The sequence below is a fragment of the Lynx canadensis genome, chromosome C2 (assembly GCF_007474595.2).
Source record: "Lynx canadensis isolate LIC74 chromosome C2, mLynCan4.pri.v2, whole genome shotgun sequence".
Lineage (NCBI taxonomy): Eukaryota > Metazoa > Chordata > Mammalia > Carnivora > Felidae > Lynx > Lynx canadensis.
Window position 1 is genome coordinate 136,283,854 of NC_044311.2, and position 27,755 is coordinate 136,311,608.

The following is a 27,755-nucleotide window of genomic DNA, read 5'->3' on the forward strand; positions in this document are numbered from 1 at the left end:
AATATAATCTTTATTATTATATATATTTTTTACTTATTTTGGGTTTAACTTGATCTTCTTTTCCATTTTTGTAAAGTTACACCTGAATACACTAAATTGAAACCTTTTTTCTCTTCTATGGCATGTATTTAATGCTTGAGAATTCCCTATTTTTTAAATAAAATTTATTGTCAAATTGGCTTCCATACAACACCCAGTGCTCATCCCAACAAGTGCCCTCCTCAATGCCCATCACCCACTTTCCCCTCTGCCCCAACCCCCATCAATCCTCAGTTTAAATACAGAGAACAAACTGAAAATTCCCTATTTGTACTGTTTTAACTTCATTCCACAACTTTTAAGATGTTGTGTATAACTTGGCATTCAGTTCAAGTACTTTGCAATTTCCCTTCTGATTTCTTATTTGTCCTATGGGTTATTTAGAACTGTGTTATTTAGTTTTCAAGTATATGAGGGTTTTCCAGATATTGTTCTGTTGTAGTTTCTAATCTGGTTCTAATATAGTTAGAGAACACACTTTCTTTGATTTAGATCTTTCTAAATGTATTTCCTGTGCAGTAGAAAAGAGTGTGTGATTTGCTGGCTTAGTTAAGAGTTTTAATAGTAATCAGTTAACTTAGGGTCAATTAATAACGTTGATCAAGTTATCTTGATCTTTATCAAGTTCTTTATCTTTTTTAACTTCTTGTCTACTTGCTCTATTAATTATTGACAGAGGGCTATTTAGTCTCTAATAAAGTTATAGATTTGTCTGTTTCTCCTTGGAGTTCTGTTAGTTTCTGCCTCATGAGTTTTGAAACTCTGTTATTATATGCGTAAGAGTTTAGAATTATGTCTTCCTGATGAATTGACTGCTTTATCATTAGGAGATTAGGCAGTATATAGTCGGTTTGGTATTGTGGGGTTTTTTTTCATTGTCTATTGTGATAGTCCTTGACTTTGTATTGGATTGCTTACACAATTTATATTAAATATCTTATTGATTTAGTTAGGTTTAAATCTTGCTGTTTGTTTTCTATATTCCTTATCTGTTCTTTGTTCACTTCTTATATTTATGAGTACTTTATATTTTTGGAGTATTTTGTATCAATCAATTAATTTTCTATCTTGTGTCGTTAGCTATAAATCATTGCCATGTTATTTTAGTAGCTGATTTTCACAGTCCTCCTTCAAGTGATGTTACACTATTCACACATTGAATAACAGTACTCCCTTCCAGCTTTTGTGCAATTATCGTCATATGTTTTACATCTATATAAATTATAAACCCCACATTGGTTTTCCATCTGTGGTAACAAATGACCACAAATTTGGTGGCTTGAAACAACACAGATTTATTACTTCATAGTTTCTACACATCAGAAACCCAAGGAGGCTCAGCCAGGGTATAGTCAGGTTATTTTAGGTCCAGAATCAAGGGATCAGCAGGATTATGCTCCTTGCTATAGACTCTGAAGAAGAATCTCTTCTAATACTCAGGTTGTGGACAGAATTTGTCCTCTTTTTGTTGTAGGACTAAGGTTCTAATTCCTTGCTAGATTTCACCCAGAAAAGGTTGTCCTTAGCTTTGAGGGGCATCTTTGGTCCTTACATGCAAGCTTCTTCCTCCAGTGCCAATAATGGTACAGTAAAACCTTCCCAAACTTGGAATATTTCTGACTCCCTTCTGCTGCCTCTCCTTCTGCCTTCTGTTTTGTATTCCAACTGGAGAGAGCTCTGTTTTTAAGGGCTCCTGCAATTGGTCTCACCTGGATTATCTAGGATACTTTTCCCATTTTAATGTCTATAGTTTGTATGGTTTTTGGGGGAGGGGGAACAAGTGAGCAAAGGGCAGAGAGGGAGAGAAAGAGAGAGAGAAGCGAGGCTCACCCTGAGCAGAGCTCGTGTTTACCTGAAGCAGGCACACAGGAGCTCACCCAGAGTGGGGCACCTGCTCACCTGAAACGGGGCTCAAGCTTACCAGGTGCAGGACTCAAACTCACGAACTATGAGATCATGATCTGAGCCAAAGTCAGCCGCTTAATTGACTGAGCCCCACATATCTATAATCTTAATTATTAACTGCAAATTCCCTTTGCCATTTAACTTAGCATATTTATAAATGGCTGGGTTTACTGCATTGATGGCATCGATATCTTTACAGAGGGGAATAATAGTGGAGGATAATAGCACCTTTCTCTCTTATACATGTACTTGTTTAAATTGTCAATGAGCTCTTAAGGGATTTTCATAAAGAAAGGAAAACTTTTGTATGATAGTATCACCATTGTTACCGTTTCTAGAGTTCTTCATTATTTTGTGTATATCCAGAGTTCCATCTGGTATCTGTTCCCAAATGTCCGAATGACTTCCTTTAGCATTTCTTGTGGTGCAAGTCTGCCAGTGATGATTCACTTCACCTACTGTATTTCTGAGAAAATATTTATTTTCCTTTCATATTTGAAATAAAATTTTGCTGAGTATAGAATTCTAAATTGAATGTTTTGTTTTGTTTTGTTTTGCTTTCAGTACCTTAAAAATTCTGAGCCATAAATAACATCTTTGGCCAGAGTTATTTCAGATGAAAAATTCATCCTAATCCTTATCTTTTGCTTCTGTTCCTAAAGTGCCCCACCCATCTAGTTCTCCTAGATTCTTGAAGATTTTCTCTTTATCACTTGCTTGAAGCAATTTGCTTTAAGCAATTTGGATATGATAGACCTTGGTGTAGTTTTCTTCCTTATTCTTGTACTTGGGTTTTGCTGACAAACTTGAATTATAATTTTTATCAAATTTGGAAATCTTTCAGTTCGTAGGTCTTCACATGTTGTTTTCTGTCCCACACAGAAATTTGGAACTCAAATTTCACATAGACTAGGCCATTTGAACATCCCTACATCTCTCAGATGTTATGTTCATTTTCTTTTTTTTTGCTGTGTTACTATGTGGATAGTTTCTGTTGCTTTCTTCAAGTTCTCTTTTCTTCTATAGTGTTTAATCCACTATTAATCCCGTCTTGTGCATTTTGCCCTAAGATGCTATAGTTTTAATATGCATAAATTTGATTTTTAAAATATTCTCTAAGTCTATAACATGATCAGTCTTTCCTCTAGAGTCTTGAACATATGGAATGCAGTTATAGTAACTGCTTTAATGTTCCTGTCTGCTAATTCTATCAAATGTGCCATTTCTGGGTCACTTTTGGTTGATTGTATTTTTTCCCCCTCATCATGTCTCATATTTCCCGCTTCTATTCATCGTGAGTAATTTTAAATTGGATGCCAGAATTTGTGGATTTTTACTCCTTTAATATGCTGAGTGTTTTTGTATTTCCTTAAATATTTTAGGTCTTTTTCAGGAATGCAGATGAATGACTTGGAAACAGTTTAATCCTTCATGCTTTTAAGCTTTGTCAGGTGGGACCAAAATAGTCCAGAACTAATTTTGCCCCACTTGTGAGGTAAAATCTTTCTTAATTCCTTATTTCACATATTTTATGAGGTTTTTTTTTCTCATTTTTAAAGCAAAATTCTGGCTCATGGGAATAAAAACTATTCTTTTCTCTGTTTGAGTTTGGAAGTTGTTTCTCCTGAATCTTTTGGGAAATTCTTTCCCTGGCTTCACTAGTTTCTTCTCATGTATGTTCTCGGCAGTGCTCATCTGGAAGACCTCAAGAAAACTCACTGCAGATCTCAGGAAGTCCTCATTGAACACCTGGCTTCTGTCTGGCTTTCTGCCCTTTGAACTGTAGCCTTCTTTGCTTCTCCCCAGAGCCTTCCCTGGCTCAATTCAGGAAGACTGCCAGACTCCAACTGGGCTCTTCCCCTCTGTACTGCAGCTTAGAAAGTCTCTCTAGACAATTAGCTGGCACAGTAATAGGACTCACTCATTTCCTCTTGTATTTCAGAAATCACTGTTGACTACTTTGTTGACTGATTCACAATGTCTTGAAAACTCTTGTTCTATACAGTCCATACATCTGATTTCTTGCTTCTGTTTAGTTAGTAGGATAAATTGGGTACCTCTTTGTATATCTTGGTTGGAAGCTGACATTCTCGTATATGTGTATACATATATACACATATACGATATATATAATATATATATATATATATATATATATATATATATATATATTTCAATGTAGCAAACAGAATTCTACAGAGAATGATAAGGATTTGAATAATGTTAGCAGTGTGTTTTGTTTAATGTGATGTTGCTTACTTATACCTAAATCCTGACCTCAAAATATTGCAGTCTCCCATTCTGTACTGAATTCAAAATCATTTTGTATCTGCAGATCCATGTCCAAATTTCATGTTGCCCGCAGTTTTGTTTTGAAATTAAATTAATGAATTTAATCATCCTCCAGTTTTGACAGTTGACTATTGGTAGAAAGGTATGACAAAGCTGTTCTGAAAGAGCCAGAGCCATGAACTGAAATGTGGCCAACATTCTAGGTGTTTCATGAAACAGGAAGACTATAGAAGATGTGGAATCTGCAGTCATGACAGATAAAAAAAACAAGCAGGAAGAATTAAAGGGGTTTTCAGAATACATTTGGCAGATCAGAGTAATGAGTAAAAGAAAGGGGATGAGTTTGATAAAGTAGGAACAAGAATACCTTGAACATGAGTCAAGACTCCCTCAGATTGGGAAATTTTTGAGATTTTTTTCCTGCTTCTGAACAATGAGGAACTGATTTCTCCAGGAGTTGTGGACTGTTTTTTATGTCACCTTATTAAATCTGGTGAATAATTGTTATACATTTAATTATATATTAAATAACACAGTTATTTATATTATAAAATTATTGTACTTAAACAATTACATTTTTTTAAAAAACTCACTATGTAAATGTTTAAAAGTTTTCATAAGTTTGGTTCATGTTAACATACAGTAAACTTTACTCCTTTTTTTAAACTTTTTTTTAAAGTTGATTTATTATTGAGAGAGAGAGACAGCACATGCACCTGGGAAGGGGCAAAAAGAAAGGGGGACAGAGGATCTGAAGCAGGCTCCCTGATGTCAGTGCACAGCCCCTTGTGGGACTGGAACTCAAAAACCATGAGATCATGACCTGAGCACAAGTCAGACGCTTAACCAACTGGGCCACCCAGGAGCCCCAACTTTACTCTTTTTTTTAATTTTTACTGTATAGTCCTGTGAATTTTAATATATGCATAGATTCATGTCCCACCACTACAATCAGTAAACAAATTATTCCATCACCCCCAAACAAACAAAAGGGAATTTTTTTTCCCTTTGAAATTACATCTTCTACAACCTCTAAGCCGCAAACAACCGCTAATTTCTTTCCTTCAGTACAATTTTGTATTTCAGGAGTATCAAATAGATGGAATCATCTAAAATCTAACCTTTTTGGAATATATTAATCCATTTAGAATAATAATGCCTTGAGATTTTCTAGTTGTTGCGTGTACCCACTTTTTGCAATTGTAAATTGAGCTGCTCTAAACGTGTGCAATATATTGTGTGAGCATCAGTTTCCTTTCCTTTATCTAGGGTAAGTACCTGAGAGTTAGGTTGCAGAGTCATATGGTAAGTGCATGCTTTTAACTTCATGGGAAACTGCCAAATCATTTTTCACAATGGCTGTATAATTTTGAATTCTCTCTAATAGTGTGTAAGAAGTCAAGTTGCTTCTCACTCTCACCAGTGTGGATCTTTTCAGGTTTTTGTTTGTTGGGTGTGTGTGTGTGTGTGTGTGTGTGTGTGTGTGTGTGTGTTTGTATTTAATTCTACACTTCAAAATAGGTGTGTAGTGAAATCTCTGTGGTTTTAATTTGCATTTCTGTAATGATATTGTGATGGTTTTATGCAGTAGCTAATGATAGCGTGCACCTTTTCATGTGCTTCTCATTTCTATATCCTTGTATACTCTTCAGTGAAATGCCTCTTTGAAATGTCTGCATTTCAGACATTCTCGGTGGATTATTTTTTTTTCACTATTACAGTTTAAGAGTTCCTTACAAATTCTATAAATGCAGTTTTGCCCTCCAAACAGCTTCTTTAATGATGTGTCTTTTCATTTATTTTGCATTTTTTTCTTATTGTTGAATTTAGATTGTCTTTATATATTTCGGATATTATTCCTTGCTCAGACATGTGATTCAAAGTACTTTCCTCCATGCTGGGGTTTATCATTTCATTCTCTTAACAAGTGTAATTCAGAAAGCAAAGTCTTTTAACTTTAATTTTAAATTCCAAGGACTAATCTTTTTCTTTTATGGACCATTCTTTTTGTGTCATGTTTAAGAACTCTTCACTTATCCCCAAGTCACAAGATTTTTCTCCCAAGTTTTCTACTTTAATGTTTTCAGTTTACATCTTTGATTCATTTGGGGTTCATTTTTGTATATGGTATGATTTCTATCCTCAGGTTCATGTATTTGCAAATGGAAATCCAATTATTTAAAAACCATTCTGAGGATACTATTGTTTCCTTTGCACTTTGCACTTTGTAAACTAAATTTTTAAAACTTTTGTTGTATTGTAAGCTTCTATTTATGGACTTCCTTTTCTGTTCCATTGACCTATGCACCTAGCCCTGCACCATTATCATGCCTCCTCAATTGTGTAGCTTTTTACCCATACCTTAAAATCAGGGGGTATTATCTCTATGACTTTGTTCTTTTAGAAAAAACTTGTAAATTCTAGTTTATCTTCTACTTAAGCTTTAGAATTATTCTATCTTCAAAGTAATATACTGCTGGAATTTTAATGAGAATTGTGTAGTGTCTTGATAACAATTTTGGAAAATCTGACATTTTTTCTTAATGTTGAGTCTACAAATATACGGACCCTACAAATGGAGTCTACAAATAAATGAAGGTATGTTTCTTCATTTATGAAGGTTTTTTTTTCAATTCTTTAACATTTTTGTAGTTTTTAGCATTTAGATGCCATGTGTAACTTTTTTTTTGATTAATCCTTAAGTGTTGTATTTTTGGAGCTATTGTATGTGGTTTTGTACATTTTAATGTTGGCTTCAGTTGTTCATTGCAAGTACGTATATGGAAAACAATTGTTTTTGTGTTTTTCTCATATCCTGTGTATTGTGTTATGTACATTTATTAGTTCTAGCAGTGTTTTTACAGATTCTTGGATTTGCAATGAATACAACAATGCATCTGCAAGTTGGAAGAAATTTATTTCTTCCTTTTTAATTGTTTGCTTTTCATTCTTATTTCTCACTTAGTACTGTGTTGGCCTTCAGTATGATGTTAAATAGGAGTGTTGAATGGAGACTTCCTTACTTGTCCCCAATCTTGGAAATAAAGTATTCATTGTTTTACCTGAACATCCATGTGTTTTGATTTGTTTTCGGTTTGTTCTGTTTTTCATTCTTCTGTTTACCCTTCCTTGCCTTCTTTGGATTATGTATTATTTAGTATTCTGTTTTGTTTTATCTATTATGTTTTTGGCCATATCTGTTTTTTTTTCTGGTTGTTCATGTGATTACAATGTTCCTGTTTATCTTTGAACCAATATTTTACTATTTCAATTGAAATGTGGAAACTATCGCACCATATAGGTCCTTATATGCCTCTCTTCTTTGTCTTAGTTGTCATCTGTATTATACCTGCATTCGCTGAAAACCCCATTACACAGTGTTAACCTTCTATTTTGAACATTAAACATATCTTTACAAAGATATTTACCATTTCTTTTGTTCTTTCTTCATCCTTGAAACTCCCTTTGATAAAATTTTTCTTTTGCCTGAAGAGTTTCCTTTTCTAATTCGTTTAAGATCAAACCTTCTAGTAGAAGATTTATTGTCTTTTATCTGAGAATGATAATGCATTATTTTACCTGCGTTTCTGAAGGATATTTTTGCTGGACATGGAACTTTATTTTGGCATATCTGTCTTTATGGCACTTTAAAAATATTGTTTCCCCTCCTTTTGGCCTCCATGGTTTCTGATAAGAAATCTCCAGTTACTTGAATTATTGTTCTCCTGTAGCTAATACATCTTTTGTATTTCTGTATGTTTTGTTTTCAGCAATTTGATTATGTTGTGACTGGATATGAACATCTTTGAGTTTATGCCATTTGGTATTCAAGTCCATAGCTGGTTTTGAATTTATGGTTCGATGTCCTTTGCCATTTAAGAAGTTTTCAGATGTTAGCCCTGTAGATACATATACACATGTACACTTATATATGCATACATTTTTTATGGTGCTCTTTCTCCTTTCCTTCTTAGATTTGATGATATTTTGGTATTGTCTCACAAGTTCTTGAAGCTGTGTTCATTTTTTTCTTTACTTCCTCTGTTTTGAAGATTGGATAATTTCTACTGATCATCCTTTCATGTTCAGAAACTCTTTCCTCTGTCGCATCGATCCAGCATATCCACGGTGTTTTATTGTTTAAGCGTCTAGTTCTAATATTTGTTTATTTTTAAATATATTGTCCATATTTGCAAGTTGTCTATCATTTCATTTATTTCAAGATAGTTCATTCTTACTTCAGTTTACTCTTGCTCTTTGGAAAATGTTTAAAATAGTTGCCTTAAAATAGTTTTTTGATAATCCGACATATGTCAGCATGCCATTGACATTTCCCATTAATATGAGATTTTCCTAGTTTTTCGTAGGTGAAAAATGTTTAGATTATATACTGGATTTTGAATATTACATTATGAGATTCTGGGTGTTACTTCAGTCTATGGAGAATATTTATATTTTTATTTTCATAGACAGTCTGTTTAGGGGCGCCTGGGTGACTCAGTCGGTTAAGCATCCGACTTCAGCTCAGGTTGTGATCTCACGGTCTGTGAGTTCAAGCCCTGCATCAGGCTCTGTGCTGAGAGCTCAGAGCCTGGAGCCTGTTTCAGATCGTGTGTCTCCCTCTCTCTGCCCCTTCCCCACTCATGCCCTGTCTCTCTCTGTCTCTCAAAAATGAATAAACGTTAAAAAAAATTAAAAAAATAACAGTCTGTTTAAATTCAGGCCACATATTGTGACCAGACTTCTGTGGTTTGTGGATTAAAAATCAGTTACATTTTCACAACTTTTGCATGTGTACCAATGACCATTTCAGTACCTGTGTGGTGATTTATCTCTTTAGTCCGTTCTCATACTCTTGGTACTGTTTAATATCAGATCTACAAATGCACAGCTGAGGGCTGAGGCCCAAATTTCATGAATACTTGATGCAATTACTTTTCCAAGCTCTTTCTACTCTGTTATCCCTCCCATAGTTTCCTGTTCTGCGAGTTTCCAGGTTTTTTTTTTTTTTTTGTATGTTCATTTCTTTATTTTGATAGAGCACAAGCATGGGGAGGGGAAGAGAGAAAGAGAGAATCCCAAGCAAGCTCCACACTGACAGCAGGAGCACTGATGCAGGTCTCGATCCCACAAACTGTGAGATCATGACCTGAACTGAAATCAAGAGACAGACACTCAACCCACTGAGCCACCCAGGTGCCCCAGTGTCTTTTTAATAAAGATATTAACTGAAATGATTTATAGAAGCTCATTTGATTGATACTCATTTGTCATCCTAGTGTGGCTCTGAACATTTAGCTCACACTTTAGGAGAAGTTTAACTACTTGCTTAACTTTTGACAAGAGTGTATTTAAAACCATATGTGTCTGCTTTAGTAAATGGGGCAACATTAAAGAACTTACAGAGGAAAAAAAGGAAAAGAGCCTTCAAATCTCCTTTTTCCTGGCAGTCTATCACAGATGCAAATTATGCTGGTCTTACAAAATTTGTTCTTTTAAAAAATATGTAATAGTAACTTCCCAAAATTATAAGCTATATAATCATTTGATGGTTTGTTCTGATATTTATTCAGATATTATAGTAAACAGAACAGTGTTTAACACCAGGATAACCCTTTCTTCCTAACATTTTTCTTATCATTAGCGTTACCTTCATTCCTGTTATATAAATGAGCCAAAGAAGACCCCCCGCCTCCTATATTTGTCCTTATGTTGATTTCTTCTTCATATTCAGAGCATGTTGGGACCAGTAGCTCAAAGCCTCATTAGCACCAAATTCAAATTTTTACACCCATTGTTTTAAATAATAGCCAAAATATGCATATTTTTAACATTTAGCATCAGTCCGCTTTGCACACCTTGGAAAAGTGCACTCGCACTCTGCTAGCTGTAGACAAGACAAACTCGGGGCCTAAACACGACCCCATGCCACTGCTGCCCTTTGGAGTTCTGCTGTGCTGCTGAGTGATGTCACCGAGACACCTAAGCCTCCCTCGCAAATCCACTTCGCCCAGGAGTTTCCTTGCACTCCTCCCACTCTGGGCGGTTCTCCCTCCCAAATATGCAGTCTCTGGAAGGGCTCCTGCTGCGAAGAATCCATACTTTAATGCGACTTGTCCACGCACCCCCCAAATAAAGCCCACTGTCTACTGCTTCCACTTTGTTGTCAGGTCTTTTCCTTGACCAGTCCTGAAATCCTTCAGCTGATCACATTTCCCAACAGCTTCATTTCTCCAGAATTTCTCAACTCTAGGAATAATGCTCTGAAACCTTATACATTTAGATTAATTTTAAACATACACGATGGGTTTGATTTTAAATTATTTTTCTTGGCCATTTTATAAGATTTTTCTTTAAATGCTAATTTGAATTACCAAATTGTATTCTATCTCATTTTGTACCTCAGGTGACCTCAGAAGTTTTTGCCTTAGAACTCTTCATATTTGTAAAATTGTTGTGGATTCCCCAAGGGATTTTTATGTAGGTCATATTTATTTATATGTGTCATATCAATATCGTATTAGGCATTGAAATGAGAAGTTTTTAAAATGTTTGATTAATTTATTTAAGTTTTAAGATGTTAAAAAATAAAAATTAAATAAATTTTAAGATGTTGATTTATGAACTGTCAAAAATAATAAGTATGTTAACCTGAATAGCATGTTAAAGAAAATAGCAACATTTTGAGAAATACAGTAAAACAGTGGCTTCTTCTTTTTTACATTAAAAAATTTATGTTTGGGGTGCTTGAGTGGCTCAGTCGGTTAAGCATCTGACTCTTGATTTTGGTTCCAGTTGTGATCTCACAGTTTGTGGGATTCACCGCTGCATCAGGCTCTGTGCTGACAGTGTGGATCCTACTTGGGATTCTCTCTCTCTCTCTCTCTCTCTCTCTCTCTCTCTCTCTCTCTCTCCCTCTCTGTGCTCCTCCTCCACTCGCTGTGTCTCATTCCCTCTCTCTTTCAAAATTAATAAACTTAAGTTTAAAAAAATTTTAAAATTATTATTGAGGTATATTTGGCAGACAATGTCACGTTAGTTTCAGATGTACACTCAACTGATTCAACAATTATGTACATCACTCATTGCTCACCATGATAAGTGTCGTCATCCTCTGTCACTATACAATGTGATTATGATATTAGTGACTATGTTCCCTGCTGTACTTCTTATCTCTATGATTTATTTATCTTGTAACTAGAAGTTTGTACCTCTTCATCCTCTTCACCTATTTTAGCCAACTTCCCACCCACCTCCCTTCTGGCAACCATTAGTTTGTTCTCTGTATTTACTAGTCTAGTTTTTTTGTTTGTTTATTTGCTTGTTTGTTCATTTGGTTTTTTAAATAGTTTAGATATATGTGAATTATATGGCATTTGTCTTCTCAGTCTGACTGATTTCATTTAGCATAATGCTCTCAACAGAGGAGTGCATTTATCTTTTTGAATTAGCATTTTCATTTTCTTTGGGTAAAAACCCAGTAGTGAAATTACTGGATTATATAGTATTTCTATTTTTAATTTTTTTGAGGAAACTCCATAACATTTCCATAGCGTTTGTACCAGTTTACATTCTGACCAACAGTGCCTGAGGATTCCCTTTTCTCCACATCCTCACCAACACTTGTTATTGTCTTTTTGATACTAGCCATTCTGACTGGTGTGACGTGATACCTCATTGTGGTTTTGACATACATTGTGGTTTTGATTTCCCCCACGATTAGTGATTTTGAACATCTTTTCATGTGTCTGTTTGCCGTCTATATGTCTTCTTTGGAAAATTGTAAATTCAGGTCCTCTGCCCGTTCTTAAATCAGATCGCTTGAAGTTTTGGTGTTGAGTTGTGTAAGTTCTTTATATATTTTTCATACTAACCCCTTATTGAGTACATCATTTACAAATACTATATGAATATGTCTCCTCAGACAAAGAAAGCAAAAGCAAAAATAAACTATTGGGACTACATCAAAATAAAAAGCTTTTGCATAGTAAAGGAAGCCATCAAGAAAACAAAAATTCTCTTATCAGTTGCTGCATTCAATCTTTTGTAATATATTTTTGAACCTGAGAAAAAGACTTTTTTAGATCAGGAAATTATTGAACTTTTCCTCCATTAGCATAGTCCAGTAACTGGGAATGGGAAAATTGTGAGAATTTTGCAGGAGAAATTCATTTTCACACAGATATGTGGTTGGTAAAATGGAAGGCATCATAAGACCCCATGAATGGGTTTTGAGGACTTCTGGGGTCCTTGAAACATACTTGAGGATTAAAGAATATTGCTGGTCATACAGTATACTCATAAAGCTTAAAAATAGCCATGTTTAATCATGAAAATATCCTCTAATGAGTCTAAAATTTTCAGACTTTTTTTTTTTTGACAAGAGTTATCTTTCACATTAACTTTGGCCCTTTATTTAGTTATCGCCTCTTAACATGGAAACAAAAAGAAATTCAAAATAATGCTTTCCATGCTTCCAACTTTAATTTTTCACTTGGATTTTCTTTAATAAGGGTTACAATGCTTTTAGACTTATAGCTATGAATTAACTTCAGGAAATTATCTGAGAATTATTTCCTTTAACTTTTATTGCTTTATTTTCTTACTTGTTCATTTATATATTTTTTTATGGTTATAAAAATAATACACAGTTGGAGTAGAAAATTGGAGTGATGACCACTGAGGGCAATTTGATTTAGTCTTCTTCAGTCAAGATTACATATTCGTTTAGTCTTTGACGTATCAATTTTATTTCTAGATAATTAACTGGTACATTGGTTGCAGTAGATAAGATTGTAGTAGATAAATATTTGGATATCCTCAGGAGATATAACATGTGGCCAATAGTTTATCCACAGGGTAGAAGACTGTGCAATACGAACAGTTTTGAGGAAGTACTCTACATAGTGACATGAATATATTCTTTACATGCATTATTAATTTGAGAAAAGAAGCATGGTACAGAATATGGTATATTTTGTGGAAAGAAGAAGTAAACATAAAATCATGTGCTAATAGTTGCATAAAAATACAAATAATCAAGTGGTTAACAAGGAAAAGAGTAAGGTCTAGAATTTTCCTCTTAATTTTATTTTATTTTTGAACCTGTGAATGTGATCTACTTTAAAACTCAAATTAAAAGAACATAAAAATCAGATTTATTTGGCAAAATTTGGAAAATATAAGAAAACATAAATTATGCAATAAAGTTCTCATTAACATTTTCACATTGTTTTTATACTTTCCACTGAAAGCAATATTTATTTGCCCAAATACCAGATATTTTTCATATTAGAGTTTACTAAGAATTTGAAATGCCAATGGAAACATTTTCCTTGAGTTTTTTTTTGTTTTTAATGAATATAATGGGCCAGTTTGATCCTATTTTGTAAACTGATAATCAAATAAAACTCTTACTGTTTCACTCAGATAGGATTGATTTTAGAACTCAATACTCAACAGATAATTGTAATTATATTACTATTTTACTGTATTCCCATATTGCAGCATATGCCCACCAATTATTTGCCAATTCTCAATCAAGTACATGAAAAAATATTGATTGGATTTTATACAAGACAGTAATAAGTATGCTGACACTCCACATTAGAAACCACTGTTTATTTGAAAAGAACTGACTACAATGCTTAGTCTGCTGTAACCAAGAAGCTAGATTTTTTCCAAATGAAATTATACAATTAATTAGCTTTTCTTTATGTTAATCATTTGACATTCTGTATTTGTTAAATTTTTTTAAGTCTTGCATTCCAAAGAAAACTTATTTTTACCAAGTAGCACTTTAAATTGACCATCCTCATAAATATAAGAGGAAGGATTATTACAAATAACCAGAATCAATGAAGATTGAGAGGTGTGGGGCACCTGGGTGATTCAGTCTGACTCTTAATTTTGGCTTAGGTGATGATCTCGTGGTTCATGAGTTCAAGCCCACATCGGGCTCCATGCAGACAGTGTGGAGTCTGTTTGGGATTCTCTCTCCCTCTCTCTATGCCCCCCCCCTCATCTCAAAATAAATAAACATAAAGAAAAATAGAAAAAAGAAAAAGAAAAAAGAAAAAAAATTGAGAGGTGTTAGATGATATAATAACCTGTGAAGCAGAAGAGCAAAACAAACAAATAAAAATAGAACAAATAAAAAAAATGCACACATGAGACATTGAGACATAATAAGACTACTGGAAAGTAATGATGATCAAAATCATGATGAGAATGCATTGTCCATAATTTAAATATCTTATTCCATAGGGAGAGTCTACATAATATTAAAATATCAATTATTTTTTTTACTATATGATATTATAAGCAATTAAGTATATGAAAAATTGCTGAAGAGGTAAGTTGCAGAATGAGGATACTTGCTTCCATATCAAAGAAGGAGTCTTAGAATAAAACTTAAAAAAATACAATTTTCTAGCATCCTTGAATAATATGAATCAAGTTTGCATAGGTGGCTTCTTGGTTGGTTCATTTTTCTCTCTTCAGTGCTTATATAATTAGAAAGAGCCATGTGTTAATGAACTCATGGAAAAACCTGAGGAAAGAAATTAAGTTATGTTCCATATACATTGAGACCAACAATATAGAATGTTAAAAATACCAGGTACTTTAGGGGTGCTTGGGTGGCTCAGTTGGTTGAGCATCCAACTTTGGCTCAGGTCATGATCTCACGGCTCATGGGTTAGAGCCCCACTTCAGGCTCTGTGCTGACAGCTCGGAGCCTGGAGCCTGCTTTGGATTTTGTGTCTCCCTCGCTCTCTGCCCCTAACCCACTCACATTCTGTCTCTGTCTCCCTCAAAAATGAATAAACATTAAAAAATACCAGGCACTTAAGCATGAACATGGACTATTTCTTCTCTTGGCCAAGGACTAAGATAGCTTATGTGACTTTTTTCCCCCTTCTCTTATTTTTCATTTTTGTAAAAATCACATAACATAAAATTTATGATCTTAACCCATTTAAAGTATAAGTTATGTGGCATTAAATATGTTCATAATGTACACTATCCAGCACCATCCATCTCTGTAATTCTTTTCCTCTTGTAAGACTGAATCTCTATACCCATTTAACAATAACTTCCTATTCCCTTCTTTCACCTCCTGTCCTCTCCATATTTTCCCTGTTATCCCCCCTCCCAAGAGCTCCTAGCAACCACCATTTCAAGTTCTGTCTCTATAATTTTGACTATTCCAAGTACATAATTAGTGGATTCATAGAGTATTTGTCTTTCTGTGACTGGTATTTCACTTAGCATAGCATCCTAAAGATTCATCCATGTGAAGTATATGTCAGAATTAACTTTTTTAAATTTTTTTCTTTTTTTTTTAATTTTAGAGAGAGAAATGGCAAGTGGAGGAGAGGAGCAGAGATTGAGAGAGAGAGAGAGAGAGAGAGAGAGAATCTTAAGCAGTCTGCACACTCAGCACAGAGCCCAGAACAGGGCTAGATCCCATGACCCTGAGATCATGACCTGAGCCAAAATCAAGAGTCAGATGTTCAACTAACTGAGCCACCCAGGCTCCCCTTAACTTTATGAATAGTATTCCATTCTGTGCATATAACACATTTTGCTTATCCATTTATTCATTTACGGATATTTGTATTGCTTCCACTCTTAAATATTGTGAATAATGCTGCTATGAAGATGGCTATACAGATACCTGTTTGAGATATTGCTTACAACTTACCTTCCATGCCTCCCTGTGGAAGCTGCAAGCCTACCATAGACTCCAGACATCCAAGATAGTTACATTAGACAGATTCTGTCTGTGCAATTGCTGCCTAGGTAGGGAGACAGATGCCTGGTGCTGACTGTTCTACCATCTTTTCCAAATCCTCCCTTACGCTAATTTCTGAATGCCACACAGCCTTAAGAGTGCAAGCAAGGAAAAGTAAATAAGAAAGGACCATGAGTCTTCATGTTAGTAGTCCTCTGCCAGAGAGAGGACATACATGTGAATTTATTTGATGACATACATTTTGGCCAGATCTGATTAATCAATGCGTTATAAAAGAGTAGCTTTCCTGACAGTGGTGGTGATTGGGGATTGGGAAGTTGTTTTCCTTATCCTGAATAAATTTGGAGGGATTGTTGTTCTGATCAACTTGAATCACGTGAGTATTCCATGCTTAGTACAATGTTCTTCATCTTCTGAGACATATTTAGAGACAGTGCATAGAGGAAGACTGCAAGACACAGAAGGCAAATGGAACCGCTGGATGTCATTGTTGATGCAAGTGAATTAAGCCATCAAATTAGAGGTATCTTTGGTGCCTCTGCAGCCAGCAAAGGGAATTAATTGTAACATGAAGGTGGGCCAAAACCTTTGTATTAGTGAGTTCTGGAGCCACTTCCCTACACGTTCTCATGTGTCTTGAAGCTGAAGAATGAAAACCAAAATTTATCAGAAAGGATTGACTACATAATATACACAATATAAATCTTTGTAAAGTTATTAGAACTAGATATTTCGTATATAGTCAAATACAAAAAAAGTATTTTTAAGAAGGTAAAATAGAGTAGAAAAAACATACTACATATGGGTCTTATGAGACAAGAAATTTGGATGAAATATAATTGTAATCCCTTTTAAAATTGTTTAATCCAACTCAATAGCAGATTCTGAACCAAAGATAATATACGTAAAAGTGCTCTATAGTCTAACACAGTGGCTAACAAATTCCCTGCACATCTTGGCATCAGAACTAGTGAAAACTTCTGCAGGTTTTGAGGCTATTATCCTTCAGAATAGTTCTGGAATTACTCTTCAAATTACTACTATATAAATATGCAATAGTAATATTGTTCTACAAGTGCACACTCTAAGTAAGAACACCTATTTCATTAGTAGAGCTACTGTATCATAACATGTAAACATTGAGATTTGTCAGTTCTTACAGATCATCTTGCAGTTCAGTTTATAGAAAAGAGAATTATGATAAGGAACAAATAGTTTGTTTAAGCGAGTAACAGTCATAGGACAAGAACTGGAGCATGTGATTCTCCGACTGGAGGCGTTTCTATTTACACAAATACTTTGCTCTAGAGAGGATTTCTATTAAGAAGTACATTTTCATTGTAATTATTTAATGGTTAAAATATTTATTGTTGTAATAAAAATAGTGACAGTGTTCTTGCACCTATGTTTATCATAAGAAAAGGAAAGGCAATACATTTTGATTAAAGTGTTCTTTTCCATAATTACAAAAGAAGGAAAACTAGATACAGAAAGTCAAATTTCAATGTATTTAAAAAGCAGAGTTAATGTCTGAAAAAAAAGTCCATCCTATTGTAATACGTGTAATTATTATGTTATTTTAGAGACAGCATGTCAGATAATGTACCTTGTATTTAAATTCATAAAGGCAGAAACTTGATTTATTGTGCTTAATTGCTAAGATACATATCAGCTCCTATCTGCACCATCAGCATCAACAATACAGCATGAATGCTGACCTGAATGCTATTGTAGAGATATTTAGTTATTATCACACTTTTTTTTAATGTTTATTTATTTTTGAACAACAGAGTGTGCATAGGGGAAGGGCAGAGAGAGAGAGGGAGACACAGAATCTGAAGCAGGCTCTAGGCTCTGGGCTGTCAGCACAGACCCTGTTGTGGGGCTCGAACCCACAAATGCGAGATCTTGACCTGAGTCAATGTCAGATGCCTAACCAACTGAGCTACCCAGGCACCCCAGTTGTTATCACACTTCTAAATATGTAAAAGACAATTCTACTAATATAATTAATTTTAAGAGCATCATTTTGTCATTTAATTGAAAATCATAAAAGTGTGCATTAAATCAAAATTTATGCTGTACTTTGAAATTTAGTTTCTATTATGGATGCTATTGATTTGTTTATTGCAAACAGTACATTTTAGTAACAGTTTCAACATGTCCGAAATGTGCAGCATATACAGTTTTTGCAATGTAATTAGTTAGAAATTGGGGAAGCTTAATTTTTAAAATTGAATTGTTCATGAAAATCTATTTCATACTCTCTATGTCTTGAGCAGTTTCTCTTCATAAAATGTTCTATAGTTGTGTGAAGAAATTAAGTGCAGTTAATCAGAAAGAACATTATGGTTTGACACCTAATTTGAAAGCCCTGTCTTGAAGCGGTGAATAATTGCTTATAGAATTACATATACCGATGAGAACTCAAATAGGAAATCCATTTATGCTCCAAGTAGATCTCAGTATTGATGTAAGTCAGGATAGTATTGTCTGTCTTTTTCTGAGAAATATTTCATAAAAGTATACATATAAATTGGTTAAAATGTCTACTTTCTTGTTTAGTTTGATAGATTAAAAATAGTACAATAGCATTAGAACGAATTATCTCATTATTGTAAATGGCACGCAGATCAGTGGTCTTAAAGTTATTTTACTGTGCAACCAAGTCAGTCTTGTTGATATAAATACAGACGTAAACAACAAAGTTTTAAAGCTTAAAATTAACAACAAAAAGTACCTGTAAGAAAGTCCCAATGGTGTTTATAAAATGTTTTTCATCTCTATTTAATCTGTGTTCATCTCTTTTTTCAGTGCCGCCAGCGATCACAATGCCTCAGAAATCCTTTAATGCCACAGCAGAGAGAGGAGAAGAGATGACATTGTCCTGCAGGGCCTCTGGCTCTCCCGAGCCCTCTATCTCCTGGTACAGGTAGGTTACAGACACATATCCTTCTGGCTTGTGTCCAGGATCAATCTCATGGAAAAATATTTCTGATCTTATTTTATCAAGAATAAGAGCATTCTTTGGAGTTTCATTTGAAGTTTATGACAGTTTTTTTTTTAGTTAAATTGTAAAAGAGATTAACAGAGTGATTTAACCCAAGTCAAAGACTATACCCATTGCACTGGTTATTCTTTCTAGAATGCAAGTTTCCGCCCAAAATGGGCCCAGGACGCCTATGACTGATTCAGCCACATTAATGTTACAGCTAGAGACTATATGGAAATAGGAATGCTAGCATTAATGGCACCATTGTTGTATGTATATAAAAGTGTATTTTATTCAATTCAATTATATATTTTCTTTATGGACTGTATTATTCAGAAAAAAAGCTAATTATGTGCAGTTAAATTTTCATAAATTTAATGTCATTTTTAAAAAGCTTACTTCATCAAATGAATAAACACTCTATCCTAAGTCCATTCTTTAACAGTTTACTTTTATATATATATATTTTTAGAATTGTTAAATGTTACTTCATTTTTATTAACATCAAACAGATACCAACGTTGTCATTCTTTTAGGTTGTGGCTTTAACTGTTAAAAGGGAGACAATGAAACTTTACAGACGGACAATTTTATAAATTCATACTAGTTATTAATTCGGGTTACTACTTAAGCATAGCTACAAATATTTATAGAATCTCTTCTACACTTCACAAACCAAATAGTGTAAGAATAATCACAAGAAAACAATAAGTAAAAATATATTCCACATTGTCAAAAGAGGGCCAATTGTAAGGATTAAGTTTAAAAAAAAAACTGTTAAAGAAGAATAATTGCAATCCAATTTTATTTTATTCTGTCACTTCCTGAACATTTACTGATATTCTGCAAGTTCCAAACCTTTATCCATTTAATATAGCAGGTAGCAATAAACGAGATATTTCTTTAAATAGGTGTTTTTAGATGTTCTTTGCAAACTGATTCCTTTGTAACATAATGTTGGTATTTTTAAAAGGATTACACATCAAACATTAAAATATTCACCCCAGATAATAATCATGTATCTCAGAGACTTCTGGTTTCTAGTGTGTATCTTAAAGAGTCAATATTACATCTAATTGCAGCACAGAAAAGCTCTTGGACCATTCATTACAATGAACAAATATTGTTCTAGAATCTCATTGTCATCATTATGTCTTTCCAGAGAGACTTCCTTCTGTTTAAATTTCTGTCTTAAAGTTCAACATTTGTTCAAAATTCTCATATTTAAGTGGAAACATAATTATCATACAGGCTAGAATAAATCAGATTCTGAGGCTAACATAATAAATCATTTAAATCTACATTTTTAATCTTTATATCTTCATATGACATTAGTTTAATGTCTATAATGGTGTAAATGATAATTGTTCTATTCTCTGGATATTTAATATATAATGGGCGAATGGAACTGTATGGTAGTGACATTGACAGAGTGAAAATTAGTATTAGAAGTTTTTATTTTGACATATTTATGTAGGGCTATAAGCATGTTATCCTTGCTAAAAAATTTTTTTAAATCCTATAAACATTAAGTAATGTAGGGAAGCAGCCCAGCGAGAAGTGTCCAGACTACCTGTTGCACAGAGATACTATATCCAAAGGAAATAAGTGCAGCCAATGAGGGAAATAGTTGAGGACCAAACAGTGGGGAAAAATAAGTTTTCACAAAGATAATCAGGAACACTTGGTGGCATGAAAGCTAAAGTGGGAGAAAGGTCAGCTACTCTAAAATATCTCTCCCCTTGTGCCATTCAAATGGTTCTTCTACATCTGTTGAAAATACCATATGGATTTTTAGCATTAACCCAATTAGATCAGTGAATTCCATTGATTTCCAAATGTTAAAATAATTTTGCATTTCTTGGATTACACCCACTTGATTATGCTATATTGTCCTTTTTATGTATTGCTGGAGTTACTATGCAGATAATTTGTGAAAATTGCCACATTCACGGTTATGAGAGATATTGTTTTATTGTGTTCTTATTCTTGACTTGTGTGGGATCAGGGAAACACTGAATTCATAGAATGAGTTAGGGAAGTGTTTCCTCTTTGGTTTTCTGATAGAGTTTGTATATAATACTAACTATTTTTTACTTAAACATTTGGGAAAATTTACAGTGAAACCACCTGTGTTAGAACTTTTCTTGTGTAGAGGTTTAACTACAAATTCAAGTTATTTCACAGATCTGGGTCTATCCCAGTAATACCTTTGTCTTTAGTGGTCTCTTGTGATGTATATCTTTTCAGCAATGTGTCCATTTCATTCCAGTTGTTTTTACTAGCTTTAAGTCATTTACAGAATTCCCTTGCTATACTTTTTTTACTTTTCAAAATTTTTATTTAAATTCTAGTTAGTTAACATATAGTGTCAAATTGGTTTCAGGTGTAGAATTTAGTGATTCATCACTACACATAACACCCAGTGCTCATCACATGTGCACACCTTAATACCCATCACACCCATTTAGCCCATCCCCACCCACCTCCCTCTAACCAACCTGTTTGTTCTCTGTCGTTAGAGTCTCTTAATGGTTTGTTTCCGCCCCCCCTGTTTTTGTTTTTGTTTTTTTCCTTTCCTATATGTCCCTCTGTTTCATTTCTTTAATTCCACATATGAGTGAAATCATATGGTATTTCTTTCTGTAATGGCTTATTCCACTTAGCATAATACACTCGAGCTCCATCCATGTCATTGCAAATGGCAAGATTGCATTTATTTGATGGCTGAGTAAAATTCCATTTTACATATATACCACAACTTCTTTATCCATTCATCAGTCAGTGGACATTTGGGCTCTTTCCGTAATTTGGCCATTATTGATAAGGCTGCTGTAAACATTGGGGTGCAAGTGCTCCTTCAAACCTGTTCTTGTAATGTTATTTTTGACATTGGTTATTTAGAATGTTGTTAATTTGTTTCCAAATATTTGAGTATATTTCATATATATTTCTGCTACTAGTTTCTAACTGAATTTCTTAATTGTCATAAAACATACTTTGTATAATATCAATTTGCTTAAATTTATTGGGTCTCATTTTATAATCTAAATTTTTAAATGTTCTTTGTGCACTTGAAAAGAATATATATTCCACTGTTGTATGGAGTAGTCTCTAAATATCAAATAGGTCAGCTGGTTGATTAATATTGTTCACATCTTCTATATCCTTAATGATTTTACAAGCATTGTCTGTTTTTCTGTGCTCAGTTCTCTCTGTTTTGTTTCATGTCTTTTGAAGCTCTGGTATGTGTTTATACATTTATCAACACCATATCAATATTATAAAATTATTAAAGGAATTTGTTTCGGAATAAAACGATATCAGATAGAACTTTCAGCCCTTTTTTTTGTTTTTGCAAATTTTTATGTCTTCAAGTTCACTAAATTATATTGATATATTTTCAAAATTGTTGATTATTTTTCTTTTGTAATGTTAAATCTACTTTCAGATCCACCAGAGTATTTTTCATCCTTCTATTTTTTATCTCTACACATTTGATGGAGGACTTTATTTCCAAGGCAAATTGGTATATAGCATTATTAGTTTCGGGTGTAAATCATAATTTGATTTTCATATAAATTTCAGGGGCGCCTGGGTGGCGCAGTCGGTTAAGCGTCCGACTTCAGCCAGGTCACGATCTCGCGGTCCGTGAGTTCGAGCCCCGCGTCAGGCTCTGGGCTGATGGCTCAGAGCCTGGAGCCTGTTTCCGATTCTGTGTCTCCCTCTCTCTCTGCCCCTCCCCCGCTCATGCTCTGTCTCTCTCTGTCCCAAAAATAAATAAACGTTGAAAAAAAAAATTTAAAAGTGATCACCATAGTGAGTCTAGTTACCATCTGTCACCATGCAATTGATTCCCTTCACCCATCTCACCCACCCTCTAATTCCTTTCCCCTCTGATATCTACCAATCCATTCTCTGTATCCAGGAGATAGTTTTGTTTTATTTGTTCACTTGTTTTATTTTTCAGCTTCCACATGTAAGTGAAATCATATGGTATTTATATTTCTCTGTCTGACTTGTATCACTTAGCATAACACATTTAAGGTCCATTTGTGTTGTGAAAAATGGCAAGATTTGCTTCCTTTTTATGGGATTTTTCCAGTTTTTTTTCTTGTAACTGATTTCTAGTGTCATACCATTGTGGTTAGAAAAGATGCTTGGTATGTGAAATATCTTCTTAAATTTATTGAGACTTGTATGTAGCCTAATGCCATTTATCCTGGAGAATGTTCCACGTCACTTGAGAAGAACATGTATTCTACTACTTTTAAATGGACTATTCTGTTTATATCTATTAAGTCCATCTAGACTAATGTGTTGTTTAAGGCCAATGTTTCTTATTGATTTTATGTCTGGATGATAGATATGTTGGTGTAAATGGGGTATTAAAGTCCTCTACTCTTATTGTCTTGCTGTCAATTTTTACCTTTAGGTCTCTTAATACCTGCGTTATATATTTAGGTATTCCTATATTGGACACATAATTATTTACAAATGTTATATCCTCATTTTGTAATGACCCCATTACCATTACATAATGCCTTCCTTGTTACATGTGTAGTACTTGTTTTAAAGTCATCATTTTGTCTGATATAGTATAGCTTTGTTTTCATTTTCATTTGCATGGAATATCTTTTCCTATCCCTTCACTTTGTTTTTTAATTATTATTTTATTTTAGAAAGAGAGAGAGAGCACATGTGAGTTGAGGAGAGGGGCAGAGGGAGAGAGATAATTTTTAAGCAGATTCCATGTTCAGCATGGAGCCTGATGCTGGGTTCAATCTCTCATGACCCTGAGATCATGACATGAGCCTAAATCAAAAGTCAGATACTTAAGCAACTGAGCCATCCAGGCATCCCTCTATCCCTTCACTTTAAATCTCTGTGTCCTTAGATCTGAAGTGAGTCTCTTATAGACAACACATCAATAGGTCTTGTTTTTTTTTCCATTTAGTCACTTATCTTTTGATTGGAGAATTTAGTCCATTTGCATTTAAAGTAATTATTGATAGGTATGTACTTATTGCCATTTTTTTTCATTGTTTTCTGAATGGTTTGTAGTTCCTCTCTGTTCCTTTCTTTTTTCTCTTGCTCTCTTCCCTTGTGGTTTGATACTTGTTTATAGTGTTGTGTTTAGATTACTTTCCCATTATCCTTTGTGTGTCTACTAGGGTTCCCATATAACAGACAGTGTAGCATTTTGTTCTAAGTTAATAGCAACATAATTTTGAATACACATTAAAGACTCTAGATTTTTATTCCCCCACCACATGTTTTATGTTTCTGATGTTATATATTACATCTTTTGTGTGTGTGTATACCTTAACAAATTATTATAATTATAGTTGATTTTACATTTGTTTTTTAACCTTCCTTGTGAATTTTTAAGTGGTTGATCCACTATATTTACTGTAAATTTGGCTTTTCCAATCAGATATTTAGTTTCATATATTTTCTTGTTACTAGTTAGTACCATTTATTTTCAGCTTGAAGAAGTACCTTCAACATTCCTTGTAAGGCTGGTCTAATGGTATGAAATCACTTAACTTTTGGTTGTCTGGAAAACTATCTCTCCTTTATTTTGAATGATAGCCTTGCTGGGTAGAATATTCTTGGTTGGCAATCTTTCCTTTCAGCACTTTGAATATATCATGCCACTTTCTTTTGGCCTGAAGAGTTTATGCAGAAAAATCAACTGATAGTCTTATAGGTACTTTTATGATAGTCTTTATATGTATCATGTTGTTCTCTTGCAAACTTTAAGATTTTCTCTTTTTCTTTAACTGTTAACATTTTAATTATAATGTGTCATGATGTGGATCTCTTTGGTTTCATCTTCTTTGGAACTCTCTGTTCTTTCTGGGCCTGGATGTCTCTTTCCTTCCCTAGGTTGGTTAAATTTTCAGCCATTATTTCTTAAAGTATCCATTTCTCTTTCTCTTCTCCTGGGACTCTATAATGTGAATGTTATGCCACTTGATGTTGTCCCATAGTTCCCACAAACTATCTTCACTTTTTAAAATTCCCTTTTTATTGTTGTTTTTTTAGTTGTTCTCTTTGGGTGAGTTCCACTGCCCTGTCTTCCAGGTTGCTGATGTGTTCTTCTGCCTCATCTAAACTGCTGTTGAAATTCTTTAGTTTAGTTTAGTGTATTTTTTTTAGTTCAGTTATTGTATTCTTCAGTATTGTGACTTCTGTTTGACACTTTCTTACATTTTCTGTCTCTTTGTTTGAAGTTCTCACTGTGTTCATCTATCCTTCTTCCAATTCAGTGAACATCTTTATGACCATTACTTTGAACTCTTTGTCAGGTAAATTACTTATCTCCCTTTTATCAAGGATTTTTTTTTTCTTTTCTGGGTTTTGTCTTGTTTTTTTCTTTTGGAGTGTATTCTTGCTTTCTAATTTTCCTTTTCTCCATATTTTTGTTTCTGTGTATTCATGGAACAGCTACCTCTCCCATTCTAGAGGAGTGCCCTTGTGCACATGATGGAACTATGATTCAACCTTGCCTGAGTTCTTGGTTGACTCTTACACATTTGTGCTTATCTATGTAGCATGATTTATTTTTAATAAGGTAGAACCCAAGGGTGGAATGGGAAGCTTGCTGTTGCAGGGCCCAGGGATACACAGCATGTGGGAAGAGCGAGCCTGTTGGCTTCAGAGAGGCTGTGAGGGAGCCTGGAGGGAGCCCAGAACAGGAGTGAGCCAACTGGAAATAATAAGACTGGCAGAGCTCATGGGCAGGGCAAGCCAGGCAGCTGCAGTAGGACTGTGGGAGAGCACAGGGGTGGAGAAGCCCTACAACACTAGAAATGTTGAGTGAGAATTTAAAATGGTGCCGACCAGCATCTTCTCCTCTGGAGAAAGTCCTACAAGGTCCCTGTGTCTCCAGCACATTCTTGAACATTAGCTAATGAATCTCCATTGCATATAGAAAGGTGCTTTCAATATTGCATTTTTTGTAGATTCCTGGCATGAGTAAGTCTGGGTAAGACTTTTTTTAAAAGCAACCTTTTCATTTTCCATAGCCTTTTGGATGTCCTGGATGTAAGCCCTTTTGCTTTGCAGAGTCAGCTGTTTTTGGGTGTTCATTTCTACAGTGTAGGTCCCAAGGTTTGGGGGTGCCTGATATAGGGTATAAAACCTTCACTTCTCAACGAGAAACTGTTATTTTAACAGTATTTTCTCCTAACTTGATAATCTATGTCATTTCTGGATCTTTTTAATTGATTGAATTTTCTCTTTGTTATGCGTCATATTTTCCCAGTTATATATTATCCTGGTAATTTTTGATTGGGTGCAGATATTAAGGATTTTATGTTTTGGAGTGGTGATTGTTTTTGTATTTTCTTACTTTGTTTTTAGATACAGAAATAGCTTGGGAAAAATTTGATGTTTTGAAGATTGCGTTTAGGCTCTTTCAGTGCAACTACAACCTGGGATTAATATGCTTCTGTGCTTGAGGCAATATTCTTCTAAAAGGGGTGACTTAATGTCCTGCATTTTAGGAAATTTCTCTACTCTGGATGGTTGAGATGCAAATTATTCCTGGTTTTGGGATTGTTGTGCTTTATCTTTTCCAATGGTTATTTCCCTTTCTTTGGAAGGTCTTACTGGCATGCAGTTACTGATAAGTATTCAGTTAAAAATTGGTTAGGAACACATTGCAGATCTCTCTACTATCTTTCTTGTGTAGCTCTTTTTTCTTACATTCACTGATCCACAAATTCTAGCTACTTTAACCACTTCCTACTGAGAACTCTCCCTAGCTGTGTTTGGGCTCTCCTTCTGTGAGCCGCAGCCTGGAAACACTCTTCAAGTACCAGGATATGGTGGTCTTCTGAGGTCACTGTCTTGAGCTACTTGAAAACTATTATTTAATCTGTGTCTAGTGTTGTTTGCTGTTTACAATGAGAGGGTATATATGGTTCCCTGTTACTCCATTGTGGTTGAAAGTGGAATTATCCTCCTTTCTTTATCATTTCCACTAATTCCATAATTCCATGATTCATTCTCTCTCTCTTTCCTCTGTCTCTCTCTCTCTTTAATCTACATCCAAGTTAGTTACCATAGAGTGCAACAATGATTTCAGGGGTAGATTCCTTAATGCCCCTTACCCATTTAGCCCATCCTCCCTCTCCCACAACCCCTCCAGTAACCCTCTGTTTGTTCTCCATATTTAAGAGTCTCTTATGTTTTGTCCCCATCACTGTTTTTATATTGATTTGCTTCCCTTCCTTTATGTTCATCTGTTTTGTATCTTAACGTCCTCATATGAGTGAAGTCATACGATATTTGTTTTTCTCTGACTAATTTTGCTTAGCATAATACCCTCTAGTTCCATCCATGCTGTTGAGATTGGCAAGATTTCATTCTTTTTGATTGCCAAGTAATACTCCATTGTGTGTATATGTATATATATATATATATATATATATATACACACACACTACATCTTCTTTATCCATTCATCCACCAATGGCGATGGACATTTGGGCTGTTTCTATACTTTGGCTTTTGTTGATAGTGCTGCTATAAGCATGGGGGTGCATGTGTCCCTTCGAAACAGCACACCTGTATCCCGTGGATAAATGCCTAGTAGTGCAATTGCTGGGTCATAGGGTAGTTCTATTTTTAGTTTCTTCAGGAACCTCCATACTGTTTTCCAGAGTGGCTGCATCAGCTTGCACTGCCACCAACAATGCAAAAGAGATCCTCTTTCTCCGCATCCTCGCTAACATCTGTTGTTGCTTGAGTTGTTAA

The 27,755-nt window shown here is 34.4% G+C and overlaps 1 protein-coding gene across 1 annotated transcript in view; it reads left to right on the forward strand.

The window, feature by feature from the left end:
- The window catches only part of NCAM2 (neural cell adhesion molecule 2), a 224,369-nt gene that overhangs the window by 24,730 nt on the left and 171,884 nt on the right, over window positions 1-27,755 (forward strand). The window contains exon 6 of the mRNA XM_030328483.1: window positions 18,809-18,926. Coding sequence (XP_030184343.1) covers window positions 18,809-18,926 — 118 coding nt within the window. The remainder of the gene's footprint in view (window positions 1-18,808; window positions 18,927-27,755) is intronic.